Source organism: Astyanax mexicanus, chromosome 9, assembly GCF_023375975.1.
Source record: "Astyanax mexicanus isolate ESR-SI-001 chromosome 9, AstMex3_surface, whole genome shotgun sequence".
NCBI lineage: Eukaryota > Metazoa > Chordata > Actinopteri > Characiformes > Acestrorhamphidae > Astyanax > Astyanax mexicanus.
In genome coordinates this window covers 2,073,083-2,094,204 of record NC_064416.1, presented here as the reverse complement: position 1 = coordinate 2,094,204, position 21,122 = coordinate 2,073,083, and the positions used below count along the sequence as shown (strand labels likewise).

At 39.3% G+C, this 21,122-nt stretch overlaps 1 protein-coding gene across 4 annotated transcripts in view; it reads right to left on the bottom strand.

Annotated features, from left to right (window-relative positions):
• The window catches only part of rasgrp4 (RAS guanyl releasing protein 4), a 69,774-nt gene that overhangs the window by 18,587 nt on the left and 30,065 nt on the right, over positions 1–21,122 (bottom strand). For all 4 annotated transcript variants that reach the window (XM_022664937.2, XM_022664938.2, XM_022664935.2 and 1 more), the window contains exons 4-10: positions 21,014–21,076; positions 20,550–20,678; positions 14,705–14,846; positions 10,639–10,812; positions 6,407–6,523; positions 4,577–4,852; positions 4,009–4,089 (exon numbers count right to left, since the gene is read on the bottom strand). In XM_022664937.2, coding sequence (XP_022520658.2) covers positions 4,009–4,089; positions 4,577–4,852; positions 6,407–6,523; positions 10,639–10,812; positions 14,705–14,846; positions 20,550–20,678; positions 21,014–21,076 — 982 coding nt within the window. The remainder of the gene's footprint in view (positions 1–4,008; positions 4,090–4,576; positions 4,853–6,406; positions 6,524–10,638; positions 10,813–14,704; positions 14,847–20,549; positions 20,679–21,013; positions 21,077–21,122) is intronic.

Below are 21,122 nucleotides of genomic sequence, written 5' to 3'. Positions count from 1 at the left end.
GCAGTGGACTTTACCGGCGAGGCTGCAGATCCAGTCCGGGTTTTCGTTTCAACCGCAGTCTCAAGCCCTGCTGCTGCTCCGCTGGATCTGCACACACCCAGCTCCGAAATTCTCTCGGCGGCCACGCCCATCTCCGAGGTGTCTTCGGCTGCTGAGCCACACCCCCGGACTCCTGCCGTGTCTGCAGAAGCTGTTCCAGTCTCCGTGTCTGCTGAAGCTGTTCCAGTCTCCGTGTCTGCTGAAGCTGCTGAAGCCTCCGTGTCTGCTGAAGCTGCTGAAGCCTCCGTGTCTGCTCCAGCTGTTCAAGCCTTCAAGTCTGCTCCAGCTGTTCAAGCCTTCAAGTCTGCTCCAGCTGTTCAAGCCTTCAAGTCTGCTCCAGCTGTTCAAGCCTTCAAGTCTGCTCCAGCTGTTCAAGCCTTCAAGTCTGCTCCAGCTGTTCAAGCCTTCAAGTCTGCTCCAGCTGTTCAAGCCTTCAAGTCTGCTCCAGCTGTTCAAGCCTTCAAGTCTGCTCCAGCTGTTCAAGCCTTCAAGTCTGCTCCAGCTGTTCAAGCCTTCAAGTCTGCTCCAGCTGTTCAAGCCTTCAAGTCTGCTCCAGCTGTTCAAGCCTTCAAGTCTGCTCCAGCTGTTCAAGCCTTCAAGTCTGCTCCAGCTGTTCCAGTCTCAGTGTCTGCTCCAGCAGTTCCAGTCTCCGTGCCAGAGCCAGCTGCCCAAGTCTCCGTGCCAGAGCCAGCTGCCCAAGTCTCCGTGCCAGAGCCAGCTGCCCAAGTCTCCGTGCCAGAGCCAGCTGCCCAAGTCTCCGTGCCAGAGCCAGCTGCCCAAGTCTCCGTGCCAGAGCCAGCTGCCCAAGTCTCCGTGCCAGAGCCAGCTGCCCAAGTCTCCGTGCCAGAGCCCGCTGCCAGAGTCGCCGCGCCGCCAGCACCAGCTCCCGCTGCCAGAGTCGCCGCGCCGCCAGCACCAGCTCCCGCTGCCAGAGTCGCCGCGCCGCCAGCACCAGCTCCCGCTGCCAGAGTCGCCGCGCCGCCAGCACCAGCTCCCGCTGCCAGAGTCGCCGCGCCGCCAGCACCAGCTCCCGCTGCCAGAGTCGCCGCGCCGCCAGCACCAGCTCCCGCTGCCAGAGTCGCCGCGCCGCCAGCACCAGCTCCCGCTGCCAGAGTCGCCGCGCCGCCAGCACCAGCTCCCGCTGCCAGAGTCGCCGCGCCGCCAGCACCAGCTCCCGCTGCCAGAGTCGCCGCGCCGCCAGCACCAGCTCCCGCTGCCAGAGTCGCCGCGCCGCCAGCACCAGCTCCCGCTGCCAGAGTCGCCGCGCCGCCAGCACCAGCTCCCGCTGCCAGAGTCGCCGCGCCGCCAGCACCAGCTCCCGCTGCCAGAGTCGCCGCGCCGCCAGCACCAGCTCCCGCTGCCAGAGTCGCCGCGCCGCCAGCACCAGCTCCCGCTGCCAGAGTCGCCGCGCCGCCAGCACCAGCTCCCGCTGCCAGAGTCGCCGCGCCGCCAGCACCAGCTCCCGCTGCCAGAGTCGCCGCGCCGCCAGCACCAGCTCCCGCTGCCAGAGTCACTACCCCACCGGTTCCTGCTCCCAGAACTTTGTTTGGCCCCAGGTCCCATGTACCCAGGCAGGCACCGAGGTCCCCTGACTTTGTCCCCAGTACTGTGCCCAGGCTGGCTCCTTGGACTTCCCCTCAGACATTTGCCAGTCCTGGGCACCCACCTGTGTTTCTGGTCCCCATGTCTCTCCCTGTCTTGGTCCCTGTCTCTGTTTACGTCCCTGTACCCGTGTCTGTCTCTGTCTCTGTTCCCGTCCCAGTTACAGTGTTCGTTTCTGTCCCTGTTAATGTCCTCGTCCCTGTTCCCATGTCCAGTCCCGTCCAGTCTCCTGTTCAATCTCCGTCCCCTGTCCAGTCTCCGTCCACCGTCCAGTTCCCTGTCCAGTCTCCGTTCCCCGTCCAGTCTCCGTCTCCTGTCCAGTTCCCCGTCCAGTCTCCGTCTCCTGTCCAGTTCCCCGTCCAGTCTCCGTCTCCTGTCCAGTTCCCCGTCCAGTCTCCGTCTCCCGTTCAGTCTCCCGTCCAGTCTCCGTCCTCTGTCCTGTCTCCGTTTCAGTCCCCGGTCTCGACTCCTGTTTTCCCTGGCCTCTCCCTGCCGCCAGCCCCCGGGGTTCGTTTTTCCGCGCCTCGGGAGCTGCGCGTTTAGGGGGAGGCTTCTGTCATGTCTTGGCCCTGTCTCGTGTCTTTGTGTGCATTCCCCACGTGACCTGTGCTCCCCTGTGTCTTCCGTCTCAGTACTTTTCCACCTGTGTCTCATTTGTAGCTCCGCCCCTTCCCCAGGTGTTTCCAATTCTAGTGTGTTTGTGTTGCTATAAATAGCCCTGGTCTACCACTTTGTCTCTGTCGGTCTTTGCACCTTCCTCTGTTGTTTTGTCGTTCTTGTGTTTCCTAGCCTAGCCCTCGTTTTCTTAGCTTTAGCCCTTGTCCTTTGTTTATCTCTAGTTTCTTGTTTATTTCCGTGTTCCCTAGTTCCTTGTATATTACCCCTGCTTTGTGTCTATTCCTAGTTTAGCTCCTTGTATATATTCCCTGTTTGTTTATCTTTATTATTATCTCTAGTTTGTTATTGGTTATTTGTGTTTCTTTGTTACATGTTTACTTGTTGCTTGTTTCCTTGTTTCTTTGTTATTTATTTAATAAATTATTTATTTATATCGCCCTTACCTGCACCTGTGTCCGCCTCCTCGTCTCCCTGCCTGGGTCACTACGTGACAAATAGTTTATAAACTATAGTTTATACACTATATAAACTATATAAACTATTAATATTCAGAGGTTTATAAATAGTTTATAAACTATAGTTTTTAAACTATATAAACTATATAAACTATTAATATTCAGAGGTTTATAAATAGTTTATAAACTATAGTTTTTAAACTATATAAACTATATAAACTATTAATATTCAGAGGTTTGTTAATAGTTTATAAACTATAGTTTATAAACTATATAAACTATATAAACTACTAATATTCAGAGGTTTATTAAGAGTTTATAAAGGAGTTCATTAATGTTTATTAATTAGGTTATAAACCATTTAAATAGTATATATAGTTTTTTCTGAAGCTGGTAGCTCTGATGAACTTATCCTGTAGAACATACGTAACTCTTGCTCTTTCTTTCCTAAGGCGGTCCTGATGAGGGCCAGTTTCATCATAGTGTTTTTGGTGGTCTGCATTTGAGGATACTTTCAAAGTTCTTGAAATTCTTCTTTTCGGATCGACTGACCTTTATTTATTTTCTTAAAGTCATTTTTTTCTTCCAATTCTATAGATAAAACTAACATTAAGAGGCAAGAATCGCTAATCGTGGCTTGCACTAGCGGTTAGCCACTAATGCTAATGCTGCTGCACCCAGCCTTAGTGGAAATCTGTAAATCTAAGCTTACTTTAAATAATCAGAAGCACTTTACTCACCCAAATAAACAGTTTTCAGAGAGAAATCTGTGTAGATTTACATCCAGCACTCGATTAACTTTTTTTAAAGAACTACAGTTTTGCTTACTTAGATTAGATTTAGCTGAATTAGATGGAAAACATGGCGACGCCCCTGTTCCTTACTAGTGTCACATAATGTGGCTTACAATCTGGTGCGCCTTATATATTTTAATATAGATTTTATGTCAGGATAGTAGTGTCTTATTTTGTGTGCATTACAGACAGAAAACACCATTTTCAAACTTATAGTTTTTCCATCAGTGAAACATAATCCAGGTCTGAAAGTGTCAATATCCACCTGGCTCTTAAAGGTAATGGAAAGAGACACACTGATTGGCTTATTTTAATTGTTAAGTCCAAAATTAATCAGACCCATGATTAATTAACATAATTAGTACATACCTTTTGTGCTTTGTTTCGAGACGTGCAAGGAAAAAGTGTACTTTTCCCGATGTTAGGATAGCAAAGACACATTGAAACATTTTAAATCAAGCTGAATAATGCTAAAATAGATCCCTATGACTTTTTTTTACCTGTATTTTGGGGTTTTTAGGCTCCTTGGCGTAGGACAGCTCGTAAATCTCGTCCTCGGTGTAGTACAGGTCCAGAGAGAGCTGAATTAAACACAGAAAAATCAGAAAAATACAGCAGTAGATTTAGAACACAGTTCCTAGAAAAACATTTCTTCTATAGTCTTTGATTGGTGGACTCTTATTGGTGTAGCACACCATAGTCATCCAGAGTGGGAATTGAACCCTAGTCTCCCACATGATGCTGTAGCTCACAGGCAGGGGGTGGTGTTATCCACTGCACCACACCAACCATATTAAAAAACTTGTAGAAACTACAAAGAAACTACAGTACATGTTATAAATAGGTCCCCATGTTGTTGGGTAAACGAATTAGGCATGTGTTTAAACTCAGTGTATTTTGTGTACAGCAGGCAGCTTCAAACAGTGTTCGTATTTATAACAACACCAGGACTACCTGCACCAACCACAACAAATACGCAAATACGTCTTCTCAGAAGAGAAGCCCTTCAACCGAAAAAGCCCCGCCCACCGCCCACCTCTCACAAGCCCCGCCCCCTTCCTCCCTCACCGTCAGCAGGTGCAGCAGGTCCTTATTGGCCTCGAACGGTGGTTTGCACTTGTGGATGGCGAGCAGCTCGCTGATGTTGCTGTACAGGTGCTGCAGTTTGCTCAGATTGATCTTCTCGTCCTCCAGGTAGTCGGGCAGGGCTTCGTTCAGGGAGATCAGGTCCTTAAGGTGGACGCCCAGGATGGGCACCTTAAAGCCGGTGCATTCGCTGTAGACGCGGCGGTAGTTAGTGTAGTTACTGTAGGAGGAGAGCAGCTCGGTCAGCTCACTCAGACTCTGCAGGTAGAAGAAGATCCAGAACTGAGAATCAGGAAATTCACACTCATTACTCTTCAGGTAGAGGCGGGAAACTCTAATTTTATAGTGCCACTTAAAAATAAGACTACCTTTATAAAGGTTTACAGTTAGAACAGTTTATAAAGGAGTTTAATTATAAATAATAGTTAATAATTCAGTTGCAAATACTTTAAACCCATTTAATAAGCAGTTAATAATTACAAAACAACACATAAATAGAAATGGCAACAGTGAGTTGAAATTTGCATTAAAATATTAATTCCACACTCATTTCTACTGTCAAACTTCAGATCTTTCTAGATACTGATCTTTGTTTGTGTTTTCCATTGATCAGCATTAAATCTGCACAGTACAATATGTGTAAGTATGTTTAACTACAGTATTTACTATAAATTAAATGACTACTTTGAATTAAATTACCAAGCAAACAACAGATCACTGTGGCCTTTTCAATTAATGTGTTATAACTGCTTATCAATGTTTTTTTGTAGAGTATTTACAACATAACCAATAATAATTAATAATCTAATTTATAAACAATTTATAAACCCTTCATAAGGGTATTATTTTAAAGTGGTACCAATTTTTCCCTTAAAAAAATGAAATTATCATTTAAAAAGTGCGGTTTTTTTTCATATTTTCTCAGGTTATAATTATCTGGTATTAAAGTTGGTTTGATAATCTAAAAAAATGTAAGTATGACAAAAATGATGATCTGAGATGATCTGAGATATTCTGAGATGATCTTAGAAGATCTGAGATGATCTGAGATTATCTGAGATAAACTGAGATGTTCTGAAATTATCTGAGATGTTCTGAGATGGTCTGAAATGAACTGAATGTTCTGAAATGATCTGAGATGTTCTGAGAAGATTTAAGATATTCTAAGATGATCTGAGATGTTCTGAGATGTTCTGAAATTATCTGAGATGTTTTAAGATGATCTAAGAAAATCTAAGATGGTCTAAGGTAATCTGAGATTATGTAAAATGATCTGAAATGTCCTAAAATGATCTGAGATAATCTGAGATGATCTCACATCATCTCAGATTATCTGAGATGATCTGAGATGTTTTAAGATTATCTGAGATGATGTGAGATGATCTGAGGTGATCTGAGATGATCTGAAATGATCTGAGATGTTTTAAGATTATCTGAGATGATCTGAGATGATGTGAGATGATCTGAAATGATCTAAGATGATTTGAGATGTTCTGAAATGATCTGAGATGATCTGAAATGATCTAAGATGATTTGAGATGTTCTGAAATGATCTGAGATGATCTGAAATGATCTAAGATGATCTGAGATGTTCTGAGATGATCTGAGATGTTTTAAGATGATGTGAGATGATCTGAGATGATGTGAGATGATGTGAGATGATCTGAAATGATCTGAGATGATCTGAGATGATGTGAGATGATCTGAGATGTTCTGAAATGATGTGAGATGATCTGAGATGATGTGAGATGATCTGAGATGTTCTGAAATGATCTGAGATGATCTGAGATGTTTTGAGATGATGACACTGACCTTGGTGATGTCGGAGGAGAGCAGGCTGGCTGTGTCTTTGAGTCTGGAGATGGAGCTGTGGCACAATCCTCCGATCACCGCCATTAGAGTGTTAAAGTTCTGCAGAGCTCTCAGCTTCTGCTCTCACACACACACACACACACACACACACACACACATTTAATTATATATCATTTGTTTCCATATGCAATATAAAACATTAACAGGAGGAAATATATGTCCAGAAAAAAGTTCATTACTCAATATAATGTAATATATTCTCTCCGAATTTAGAAATAAAGAAAATTTTGCTTTTTCCAAATATTCATCTGAGATGAGATGGACCAATATTTACAATATTGTAAATTGTAAATTTTTATTTTACTACATAATATGTACAGTCAAATTGTCCCTGACACAGTGCCATCATTTCTTGATGAACAAACCAATAGAAATACTTTAAAATGGGTTAAAAAAGGTATTTTTTGCACTATAAGCTGCACTTAAAATCCTTTAATTTTCCCAAAAATCATCAGAGCTCCTTATAATCCGGTGCTCCTTATGTATGAATTCTACCAATCAGGTATTAAGGAGCAGTAAAGACACTAAAGTACAGAGTTATACAGGAGATTCAGTTTAGTTCTCCAGCAGTATTAGCATTAGCCGCTAACCATGCTAAGCCCTAGCTTTTTTGCCATTCAGAGTATTATCGGCCTGTGGTCTGCTGCTAACTTCGGCTAGCACTGCTGGAGCAGCATTAGCATTAGCCACTAAACACTAGCGCTTCCTATTTCTTCTAATGCTGCTGCACCCAGCCTTAGTGGGAATCTGGAAATCTACGCTTTTTTTTTTTTAAGAATTAGAGTTTTGTTTACTTAGCTTAGCTTAGCTTTGCAGGTATACAGTCCTGCTGAACTAGAAGGAAAACATGGTGACACCCCTGTTCCTTACTGGTGTCGCATAAAATGAGACCAAAAAAATAGATGTGTAAATGTGCGGTATAAATATAAGATACTGAAGGACCTGTAGAGCTAATTTTACTCAGAATATAAGAATCCTGAACACAGTATCCCTAATAAAATAAAAAGTTGTTCTTGTAGCCACTTTATTATTAATCAGTATATTAAAAGAGTGCTTTTAAATTGTACTTATTATATGTTAATTGTATAAAAATATAAAAAAATATATATATATTTTAAATATGCTTACAGTAAAAGTATAATATATTTAATAATGAGTATTACAACTGTATCACTTTTTATTTATTATCCACCAGGTATATTAGAAATGTATTAGGAATTGATGTTAAATATATGTGATCTATATTTACATTGGAGTGCAAATACTGTATGCTTCTTGTTCCTTTAGTTGGGAATAAAATTCTATTTTAATATATTGTTTTTTCAATTTTTAAAAAGTTCAAAAGTTTCAAAAATTACATGCTACATTGTACTTTAAGTGAACTACTGTAACACTTGTTTTCAACACACTTTGCTGATAAAATGCACAAAAGTATATGTGGAAATAAGTATTTTAGAAAGTATACTGGATTACATAAACTAAAAGTGTACTTAATAGTAGTCTATTTATTTAAAATACTATACTTTAAATATTATTCTTTTTTAAGAAGTATGATCAAAGTTTACTTTCAAACATTTGATGAAAGCATATTATTAATGTACTTTTAATATATTTTAAGTAAGTATATTTCTCAATATATTTTAAAGACTAGACCAGTATTGCAGCACCGAGAGAGAGAGAGGAAGGGGAAGAAAGTGTGAAAAAGACAATAGCTCTGAGCTCACACTTCCATATTTCACACTCTGAACTCTATTCACATTGTCACAGCGAATGTGTGTGTGTGTATGTAGTGTGTATATATGTGTGTGTGTGTGTGTGTGTAGTGTGTGTACCACCCTGCCGGGCAGCCGTACACACTCTACTTCTCTATTTCCTGTAAGTAAAGTGGGTAGAGTGGCTTCTCGAAACCGTCAGGAACGTTATGTAAACTAAAGGTCCCGCCCCAGACCTTTCCCCACACAGGAACACACCAGCCGCCAATCACCGGCCTGAGCCAATCACGTCGCACGCCACTCCAGCTCATTTCCTGCATGTTGGCGTGCCCGTGTGTGGGCCCTGGCTGGCGTGAGATAAGAGCACAACCTGTGCTGGAGGGAACAGAGCGAGGGTACACAGTGACATCACTTCCTGTGATCTAGTACTGTGTACACCACAGGTACGCTAGTCAGCAGTGTGCTCTGTGCTCTGTTGATACAGAGAGAGGTGGTTGATGAGGTATATATATATGCGGCTTATGATGAGATGACGAGATACACGCGACTCATTTCCACAACACTGGAAATTTTTGAAGGGAAATCATTAGATAAAAGTGCGTGTCATCCTCAGAACATCTGCTTACTCAGAAAAAAAAAGAAACCGCGCTCAGGAATGCGCTGCCTCGGGGTGTGATGTAACGCGCCTGTCTTGTCACACCTGTATTTACGTCAATCTTGTCCTGTTGTGGTGAAAACCGTGTTTTTGAAGAGCATTACATCAGTAGGATCTCTGGATTACTGCAATACTGGTATTTTAGAACGTTTGCTAAAATACAGCCCTGAAATCAATCAATATTTTTTCATGCATCTTGGCATCACGTTCTCCTCCACCAGTCTTACACACTGCTTTTGGATAACTTTATCCATCTTCCTCTTGATTATATTCCAGAGGTTTTCAATTTGGCAAAATTCAGAAAAGAAACTCATCATTTTTAAGTGCTCTCATTATTTTCCAGAGCCAAATATACAGCTTTAATACTAAAGTCATCCAAACTATGAATAAAAACATTTGGAATGTTTTACATTATTCAAAGAAGCACCTCTTACTTAGAAGAGGTTCAGGATTTCAGTTAACAGCTGTGCTGAACTCATCAAGAGTTAATTACTTGAATTTCTTGTCTCTTAATAAAGTGTTTGAGAGCATCAGTTAAAGTAAAGTAGTGAAGAGGTAGAGTTACAGGTATACAGTGAATAGTGAATATTTGAGTAATGCTCTAATCCAGATTATGAGAAGCAACAACTACTCAACTAAATAAAGAAAAAAAATGCATTAGTAAAAGGTTTTATGATTTTTCCAATCCTTTTAAAATGTGTAGTTGTGTCTCTAGTATGAATGAATATCATGTGAGCTGATTGTGAGGTGATCCGGTATAACCATGCTTTAGTCCGGTGGAGGAGTGGGCGGGGAGAAACGATAGGATTTCAGCTCTTGCTCATGAATATTCATACATGCAAACATATTGCCTCTGATTGGCTAACAGCACTGCGACACCAGGAGGCAGCAAGACGAACAACAGTTAGAAACATTTAAAAATAAAGACATTTTTACACTAATAACAGTCTTTGCAATGTTATATATTACTTTACAACATGTGTAATAATGCCCTGCTAAGTGCAGTTCAGCCACTGACCCAGTCTTAGAGTCTCTCAGAGTAAAACACCAAATCCACCGGAGATCCTATTTAAACCTATAGTTACTTACACACACAGAGGTGGGTAGTCCAGGTCCAGAAAGTAAAAATCCACCCCGGGGTTTTGTTGGCTGAGCCGCAGCAGAGTCGCCCAGGCAGAACAAAACCCTGGGGTGGATTTTTACTTTTAACTAGTGTAAACAGAACTGTTCTAAACATCTAAACACCTATCTATCTCAATTGTACTTGGCTGGTGGTGTTTTTCCTCCATAGACTAATTCTCACCATTTGTTTCTTAGCTCTGAATTACTGGGTAAAGTATATAAACACTGATGTGTTGTTCGCACAAATAACACAGGAATGAACTGCATGCTGTTCCTAGCACTGTTTTTTAGCTCCTATCTGACGAGACGGCGTCGCTGCCCAGCTTCACCTCTGCCTGTTACTTTAACTGATGCTCTCAAACACTTTATTAAGAGACAAGAAATTCAAGTAATTAACTCTTGATGAGTTCAGCACAGCTGTTAACTGAAAGCCTGAATTCCAGGTGACTCTACCTCATAAAACTGACTGAAAAAATAAATCCCTCTTCTAAGCAAGAGGTGCTACTTTTAAAGAATCTAAAATATAGAACATATTCTGATCCCGGAAAGGTCCTGATGAGTGCCAGTTTAATCATAACGTACAATGCAAAACATTTTAACAGTGAAAAAACACAAAATTTAAGTTTTGTCTAAACTTGTACATATAGTATGTATATATACACGTATAGTGTATAAAGGTGTACCTGTGCTACATGTATGTATTTGGTGAAGACCTCCGCCCTCTGTTGGGGGGTGTGTCTGTTGAGGATCATCAGCTGGACCCACTGGGAGACGCCGTTACACAGCATGACGGATCTCTCCAGCGCCGGGTTATTCCTCACCGAGCCGTGCACCACGTAACTGCGGTAATCCAGGAACTGACACAGCACACACACACACACACACACACACACACACACACGCACTAATCAATCACCAAATCAGCACAACTCCCGACACACTCATCTCACTACCAGCCAGTCTGCAGTTTCACTTTCCCTCTGTATCAACACAGTCTGACCTCGTTAACCTGTAATTACTGTATCATTACTCTATATAGTACTGTAACAAACACACAATATTCACTATTACAGCTTTATACAGCTTCATAAACTAAAAAAAACATTTTATAAAATATATTGCTAAACTATATATACATATTTTCTTAATTTTACTGCAAAATATTCAATATTCAATATATTTTATATACTGTATCTGTATAAAGTAAGTAACTGTCCTAGACCCTGAGATCATTAAAGAGGATTAAGACGGCTAGGATTGTTATTTTTCTCCAAAAAATAAATCTAAATCCTGAGATAACTAAAGATGTTTAAGATGTCCAGGATAGTCCATTTTTGGCAAAAGAAAAAGAAAAATGTTACTAAACAATATCACTTTTAATTACCTGATTTTATGACAACATAAATAATAGCCGGGATGCTGAAAAAATGCTGACAATAATTATAAATAATACATATGTATAAACTAAAAAAATAAAAACATATTATAACAAATATTATGTTAAACTATTATTAAAAATATAATGTTAATTATATTTTTCTTTTTTTCTTCATTTTCACTGCATATTATTGTACAAAACTCCAAAAAGTTTATATACTGTATCTCTGTAAAGTACGTATCCTGACTGTCCTAAAACCCAGAAATCTTTACTGTAAAGAGGGTCAAGACTGCCAGGATTGTTCGTTTTTGGCCAAAAGACCAAATAATTTATTTAAAAAAGAATAATAAAATATTTTAATACATATAATATTAAACTATTATATAAGATGCATTGTTACATTTTATTTTCTACAGCAAAATAAAGTAAAGAAAATCCAAAAATATTCACTGCTATAGATTTAATAAATTTTACATACCACTATAAAGTAGGTAACCTGACTGCACAAAAACCTGAGATCACTAAAGATCTTTAAAACTTGTTTTAGAATAAAACTAACTGTAGCCTGTGATTGTTTTAAATGATTATATATATTTATATATATATATATATTTTTTATTATTACTTTTATGTTTTATTCTAATGTTTTATATGTTAATTCTTGTTCTTAGTTCTATTATTCACTTTATAATTTTTATAATTCTTAACATTTTACTACTTTTACTATTATCCAGACTATGATAGTCTGTCTGAGATTTCTGTCTGTCTATTTGTCTGTATTTCTGTCTGTCTGTCTAGCTGTCTTCCTGTGTTTGTGTGTGTGTGTCTGTCTGTCTCTCTGTATGTATTTCTTCCTGTCTGTCTTTCTGTCTGTCTGTCTGTATGTCTGTATGTCTGTCTCTCTGTCTAACTGTCTTACTGTCTGTCTATGTATCTGCCTGTCTGTCTATCTATATGTCTGTCTGTCTCTCTATATGTATATATATATATATTTTTTTTATTATTACTTTTATGTTTTATTCTAATGTTTTATATGTTAATTATTGTTCTTAGTTCTATTATTCACTTTATAATTTTTATAATTCTTAACATTTTACTACTTTTACTATTATCTTTTTACTTAGTTTATATTTTATATATTTTTATATTTTTATTTTTATGTGTCAATTTGTTTTTTTATGGTATTTTAGAATTTTCTGTTTTACATATATATTTTATTTATATATATATATTTAATGTTGATTTAAAATGAGTACTTCTTTTATTTGTTTATTATTTCTTACTATTTTATTCCCTTTTATTTCTAATTTATTATCAATGTTTTAAATTCCTTTGATGTTGTAAATTCTCAGCAACATTGTTTCCCGAGTGAAAATAAAGATTGATTGATATAATCATTTATTTTATAGAGGATAGATAAAAAAACATAAATCCATATTATGTAGTCTTATAACTTATAACTTATAAAATATCTGATTAACTCAACTGTTTAGTGTAATTAAATATCATGCTAATATAATATTATATACAATTATGATATAAAATATAATTAATATTAACTTAATTTTAACTTTTGAACCTCAACCCAAGTCTCAAACATACTCAAATAAAAAATAAATAAATAAAAAAATGCTTTTGACAGTAAAACACTGAGCTTTTTCAGGAATTTGAACTGATGACCTCTTATGATGTCACAGTTAATGAGCAGCAGTTAGACCGTAGGGCCGGTACACTAAATAAAACAGAAGCACGGTTCTGAGTAAGATTAAATTTATCTTTCTCTTCTATATTTAACAGAGAGCTGTATTGCACGTGGTTTCGCAGCTCTAGAGTGGAGTGACTGTCTAACTGCTGCTTTTTAGGAACTATCAGGAGATCATGAGATCCCATGATTCACAGCTTTAGAATAGAAAGTGAGTGATCAGAGGAGCTCTAACCTGCAGACGGGAATAAAATAGTTATTTACACAATATTGTTCCGCTATCTTATTCATATTAAGTTAACTCACAAAATGCTCTATATGAGAGTTATCTTACAGTTTAAGTTGTCCAGACTATGATAATCTGTCTGAGATTTCTGTCTGTCTATTTGTCTGTATTTCTGCCTGTCTGTCTAGCTGTCTTTCTGTCTGTCTGTCTAGCTGTCTTCCTGTGTTTGTGTGTGTGTGTCTGTCTGTCTCTCTGTATGTATTTCTTCCTGTCTGTCTTTCTGTCTGTCTGTCTGTCTGTATGTCTGTCTCTCTGTCTAACTGTCTTACTGTCTGTCTATGTATCTGTCTGTCTGTCTCTCTATATGTCTGCATTTTTTGTCTGTCTAACTGTCTATCTATCTATCTATCTCTCCGTCTGTTGTCTGTCCATCTGTCTAACTGTCTTACTGTCTGTCTATGTATCTGCCTGTCTGTCTATCTATATGTCTGTCTGTCTCTCTATATGTCTGCATTTTTTGTCTGTCTAACTGTCTATCTATCTATCTCTCTGTCTGTTGTCTGTCCATCTGTCTAACTGTCTTACTGTCTGTCTATCTATATGTCTGTCTGTCTATCTATATGTCTGTCTGTCTCTCTATATGTCTGTATTTCTATCTATCTATCTATCTATCTATCTATCTATCTATCTATCTATCTATCTATCTATCTATCTATCTATCTATCTATCTATCTATCTATCTATCGGTCTATCTATCAGTCTGTCTGTCTGTCTATATGTCTGTATTTCTGTCTATCCATCCATCCATCTATCCATCCTTCCATCCATCCATCTTTCTCCCTGTCTGTAACTTAAAAGTGTTAAACAAACCAAAATACTCTTGATGAGTGCCAGTTCCATCATTATTAATGTTTTTGATGGTCTTTGGGGCGACTGCACTTGATGACACTTAATTTTATCTATTCAAATTGAGCGATCTTTATTTTATTTTTTATTTAGTTGAGTAGTTGTTGCTTCTCATAATATGGATTAGAACATTATTCAGATGAGAAAATGCTACATCTAAGCAAGTAGTGCTACTTTTGGACAATGTAGAATATGAAACATTTTTTGGTTTGTTTAACACTTTTTATAGTTTGGATAATTTTGTATTAATCTAAAATGTGGAATAAATATTAAATGTCAAAAATGTGTGCACACACTCTCTGTATTTACACTATATACTGTAGACTAAAGCAGTGCTGTGAGTGTTTTGACTGGTACTGTATGTATAACAGAGTAATTACCACAGTCCTGCAGGATTAGCGTGGACAGGTTAGCAATTAGCGCTGCAGCCGTGTCCTGCGAGCATGCAGTGTGAGGATGTGTGTGTGTGTGTGTGTGTACAGTGTACAGTGTGGAGGAAGTGTGTGTGGGGCGTGGCGGGTGTGAAGGCTGACTCACTGAAACGCTGCAGAAGTTTTTAAACTCCAGATAACTGAGATGTTCCGCTATCTCATCCGCCTCCATGTGATCAAACAGCAGCGAGACCTTCCTCTTCTTCACCAGCGGAGACGGGGCCTGAGATACCTTCGCCGGCGGGGTCCTGCTCCCAACAACGACAAGATAACACAACACAACACACAATCATTACTGATACACTTCAAATAATAACATGATTTATGAACAATAACCCAAACAATAATCAATACAATAAATATATTTACACCAATCAGATTAATGTGTTAGTGTGTGAGGTGCCGTATGAGTGGATCATCAAATAGAGAAGAGTCCACCAACAGTGTCCTGTGGCCAATGTCTTGTGGTCAGCATCCTGTGGAAAGGGTGTTTTGGCTAGTGTCCTTTTCCAGCATCCTGCAAGCAGCATCCTGTGGGCTGCATCTTTAGGGCAGTGTCTTGTGGCAAGTGTCCTGCGGTCAGCATCCTGAGGGCAGCCTCATTTGGCTGGTGTCCTGTGGGCAATGCCCAGTGGGCATCATCCTGTGGGCATGTTCTGTGGGCAGTGTCCTGTGAGCATGTCTTGTGGGCTGCATCCTGAGGGTAGCCTCCTCTAGCTGGGGGCAATGTCCTGTGTCCTGTTGCCAGCTTTCGGCAGGTGGTGTCCTGTTGGCAGTGTCCTGTTGCCTATGTTCTTTGGTCAGCATTTTGTGGGTGGCCTGTCCTGTGGGCAGCGTTTTTTTTGCCAGTGTCCTGTGGGCAGCGTTCTTTAGCCAGTGTCTTGTGAGCAGTGTTCTATGGGCAGGGTCCTTTTGCCAGTGTCCTGTAGCCAATGTCTTGTGGCCAGTGTTTTTTAGACAGTGTCTTTTGGGAAGTGCCCTGTTGCCAGCTTTCGGCAGGTGGTGTCCTGTTGGCAGTGTCCTGTTGCCTATGTTCTTTGGTCAGCATTTTGTGGGTGGCATCTTTTGGCCAGTGTCCTGTGGGCTGCGTCCTGTGGCCAATGTCTTTTGGCCAGTGTATTTTGGCGTCCTGTGGGCAGCAAGCTGTAAGCAGCATCCTGTGGGCTGCATCTTGAGGACAGCCTCCTTTAGTTTGTATCCTGTGGGCAGTGTGCTGTGTGTAGTGTCTTTTGGTCAGTGTCCTGTGGGCCACATCCTGAGAGCGAGGTTCTTTTGCTGGTGTCCTGTCCAAGTGTCCTTTGGCTGGCTTCCTGTGGCCAGGGTCTTTTGGCCAGTGTCCTGTGGGCAGCATCCAGTGTCCTGTAGGCAACATCCTGTACGCAGCAGTCCTGCAGACAGAATCCGGTACGAGGTGCCGGTAAGAGTGGATGATCAAATAGAGAATAGTCCACCAACAGTGTCCTGTGGCCAATGTCTTGTGGGCAGCATCCTGTGGGCGATGTCCTGAAGGTAGCATCCAGTGGAAAGGGTGTTTTGGCTGGTGTCCTTTTCCAGCATCCTGCAAGCAGCATCCTGTGGGCTATAACCTAAGGGCAGTGTCTTGTGGCCAGTGTCCTGTGGGCAGTGTCCTGTAGGCAGTGTCCTGTAGGCAGTCCTGTGGGACAACATCCACTGCTGCATCTGATCCACTCATACCAGCACAACACACACTAACACCACATAAACCACCATCATCACCACCTGCATGTATTATACAATATGGTTATTTTTTGTATCTTATTAAAATAAGTTATATATTGAGTTATATATAGATGTTTAAGATAAAATGATTACGATGTGTCTGTTGCTCATGTGATATATCACATTGCAATAATAAAGATAAAATGGTTTAATGTGCAGCTCTAATCAATATTATCACGATTAGAGAATGGGTCAAACTCAACATTCTCTAAGATAAAATATTTCACGATAAAAACAACACAAGTCATCATATATCAGTCATCATACATACTTTAAAAAGAATCCAGTGAGCAGCTGCTTTACTGCAATAGTGATCAAAACACACTTAATAGAAGACAAACCTCAAATGCTTCAGTGCACTTTCTCACACTTATCCCTAAAATAGAAGCTGAGGTGTGGTTGTTTCAGTGCACTGGTTCCAATACACACTGACATTAGACACGAATAGGTAGTGGCTTCAGCACATTTACGCCCATAATGATCTCAAAAAGCATCACATGATAATACCCTGATCTGATGAAACTCAACAACAGATGAGAAAACAAAGTTATTGATCATCTATCAGTCTGGAAAAGGTTATAAAGTCATTTCGGTACCACTTTAAAATAAGACTACCTTTATAAAGGGTTTATAAATGGTTTATAATTAGTTTATTAATGGTTACTAATTAGGTTGTAAATGCCTTAAAAATCATTAATAATCAGTTATAACACATACATAGAAAGGGCAACAATGACCTGTTGTTTGCCAAATAATGAACCCACAGCCATCTATACTGTTGCTCTTTCTATGTACGTGTTATAACTGATTATTAATTATTTTTAAGGCATTCACAACCTAATTAGTAACCATTAATAAACGAATTGTAAACCATTTATAAACCCTTTATAACCTCTTAAGTGGACATTACATTTCTGCTTCTCTGCACCATGATAATACATTATTATAATAATTTTTTTAAACATTGACCTTTTGCCCTCATATAGAGATACTGCCCATAACAACTATGTTCAACTGTGTTCAAATAAGAACATTATACTTGATAAAGCGATAAAGAAAAGATGGCGGGAATCCCAATCAAAAGTTTTTACAGCCAGTCCAGGCAGATAAATAGCCCAGGTAACAATTCTCATTGAATTTTATGTTTAAAAGTATTTAATTTACTCACTGTAGAGTTGGATCCTTCTGATCCCAAATGGCAAGGATAATTTTTATTGTTTTACTACTGTCCCCATATAAGGACATTGTTTTATAATTTTGCAAAAACATTTCCTGTACTAAGACGAAGTTTAGTTTTTATACATGCTAAGTTCCAATAGCTAGGATAAATTAAAAAGTACACACTAAGCAAAAGTCTGGGTCTCAGTAGGATAAAGGTAGTCTTATTATAAAGTGTTACCGTCATTTCTAAAGCTTTGGGACTCCAGAGAACCACAGTGATTCACTATTATTCACTAATGGAGAAAAAAACATGGAACACTGGTGAACCTTCCCAGGAGTGACCGACCGACCGAACAAAATTACTCCAAAAGGGCATGAAGAACTCATCCAGGAGATCCCAAAAGAACCCAGAACAACATTTAAAGAACTGCAGGACTCTAACATCTATAAAACACATAATTTCAGTAATAAAAGAACATCGATTATACTGAACGTAGTAAAACATGGTAGTGTGTGTGTTATGATGGTCTGGAGCTGCTGGATAACTTAATGCTGTAATAGATGGACGCAGAAATTCTGCTGTTTTTAATCAGAAAATCCTGAAGGAGAATCAGAATCCGTCCATCTGTTCCTTACTGACCTCAAGCTCAGGAGTACTTGGGTTCTCCAGCAGGACAATGACCCAAAGCTCACAAACTTCAAAGTTCACTGTCTCTGAATGGATTAAAAAATTAAAAGTAAATGAAGGTTTTGGAGTGGCCTAGTTAAAGTCTAGTGATGATTAAGGAGCTGTGGATCAGGAACTTAGGACACTTTACTCCAGGAATGTCCTGAGTGACTACAGGAGCAGGTATGAACCAGGTGTGTTCCAGAACTGCTGAATGTAGGTCATGTCTGAGTTCAGTCTGACTCATTTACTGTCAGATCTACAGCTTCTAATCACTCACACCATCACACGCCAAAACACGCCTTCACTTCCTCACCAATAACCTGCTCATTACTGATAACACGCAGGAAAAGGTGTGTACAGGTGTGTACAGGTGTGCTTACAATTTAATTTGATTAAGAGCCAGATCTTTTGCCTATAAATGGTACATTTATAGACATTGTAAATGTTTTTAATGTTGTATAAAGGTGTGTACAGGTGTATAAAGGTGTAAAAGGTATTGACAATTGTATAAAAGTGTGTACAGGTGTATAAAGGTGTGTACAGTTGTATAAAAGTGTGTACAGGTGAATAAAGGTGTGTACAGGTGAATAAAGGTGTGTACAAATGTATAAAGGTGTGTACAGTTGTATAAAGGTGTGTACAGTTGTATAAAAATGTGTACAGGTGAATAAAGGTGTGTACAGGTGAATAAAGGTGTGTACAGGTGAATAAAGGTGTGTAAAGTTTTATAAAGGTGTGTACAGGTGAATAAAGGTGTGTACAGGTGAATAAAGGTGTGTACAGTTGTATAAAGGTGTGTACAGGTGAATAAAGGTGTGTAAAGTTTTATAAAGGTGTGTACAGGTGAATAAAGGTGTGTACAGGTGAATAAAGGTGTGTACAGTTGTATAAAGGTGTGTACAGGTGAATAAAGGTGTGTACAGTTGTATAAAGGTGTGTACAGGTGAATAAAGGTGTGTACAGGTGAATAAAGGTGTGTACAGGTGTGGGTATTGCTGTACTGAATCAACTGCCTATGAGCATGCTTAAGTTTATTGCCTTTTGATTTTTGTAACAAATAAGTTCTAATCAGTAGAAAGTGAAAGTAAAATACAGGTACTGTTATAGTTTTTGGTTTAAGGAAAATGTAAATGTTAAAAACACTGGAATATTCATTTAAATGCACAGGTAGTTTTTCAAGGAACTATAAGTCACTTTCTATGTTATGTAAATTCAAAAAGCCTTTCATGTTTCAGGCCAAAACAAACCACCACTTCCCCATTGATCACCTGCTCAGTACTGACTGATTCTATGCAGGAAAAGGGGTGTACAGGTTTGTATAGGTGTATGAAGCTGTGAGAAGGTGTATAATACTCTGTATAGGTATATGAAGGTGTGCAAAGATGTTTATAAAGGCCTATGAAGCCGTGTAAAGGTGTATAAAGTATTGTAAAGCTGTAAAAAGGTGTCAAAAGGAGTGTAAAAGTGTGAAGGAACAGTTGTATAAAGGTGTATAAATGAGTATACAGGTGTGTAAAGGTATGTAAAGTTATGTACAGGTATGTAAAAGTGTATAAAGGTATGTACAGTTGTATAAAGGTGTGTACAGGAGTGTACAGAAGTGTAAAAGTGTATGAGGTTATGTACAGTTGTATAAAGGAATATAAAGGTGTGTAAAGGTGTGTACAGGTGTGTAAGGGATGTAGAGAAGTATAAAGTTTGTATAAGGTTATGAACAGTTGTATAAAGGTTTATAAAGTCGTCTATAGGTGTTTACAGGAGTGGAAAAGTGTATGAGCATATGTACAGTTACATAAGCTTATGTATAAAGGTGTGTACAGGTGTGTATAGGAGTGTACGTAAATGTGTGTACAGGTATGTAAAGGTTTATAAAGGTATGTAAAGGTGTGTATGGATGTTTAAACGTGTGTAATGATGTATAAAGGTATATTGAGGTGTGTACAGGTGTGTAATGGTTTATAAAGGTGTGTATAGATGTTTATAGATGTTTAAAGGTGTGTAATGATGTATAGAGGTATATTGAGGTGTGTAATGGTGTGTAAAGGTGTGTAAAGATTTATAAAGGTATGTAAAGGTGTGTATAGAGGTTTAAAGGTGTGTAATGAAGTATAAAGGTATATTGAGGTGTGTAATGGTGTGTAAAGGTGTGTAAAGGTTTATAAAGGTATGTAAAGGTTTATAAAGGTATGTAAAGGTGTGTATAGAGGTTTAAAGGTGTGTAAAGGTGTATAAAGGTGTGTACAGGAGTGCAAAGGTGTATAAAGGTGTGTACAGGAGTGTAAAGGTTTATAAAGGTGTGTGCACGTGTGTTAAGGTGTGTACAGGTGTGTAAAGGTGTGTGCACGTGTGTAAAGGTGTGTACAGGTGTGTTATCACTCACAGGTACGGCGTGTCGATCAGCTGGCAGGTGGAGTCCTTCTCTTCCTGGACCAGAGCCCACAGATCACCCATCACCTCCTCCAGCAGCCGGTCCGTCTCAAACACCAGCGGGAACTGAGCTACCCAGTACCTGAAAGAGAACACAGAGCTCAAGCACCTGCCTCCTAACTTCAACATCTACTGAGAACTTGTAAAAAATTTCCTTAAAATATTAAAATTAATTTTAAGAACAATCATGGTTGCACCACAGTGCATTTTTCGTAAAGTTTGACTGTCTTTTTTTGTCTGGATGATTTATTAAATGACAAAAAATAATAAAAATAAATATAATAATAAAGTATACAGAGACAGAGACATACAGTCTGTGGAATACAGTCTGTGATTATTATAGAACTAGAAAGTGCTCAATATAATCAGTGGAAAATAATAAATAATGCTGATTATTTTAGCTTTTAACCTACTGACCTGATAAAGTGGCAGATCTGCGGTCGTCTCTGCGCTCTCTTCTCTACAGGACAGTCTTTATAGGTGATCCAGGTTAAGGAAGAGTCATTTAAAAAACACACACTCACTC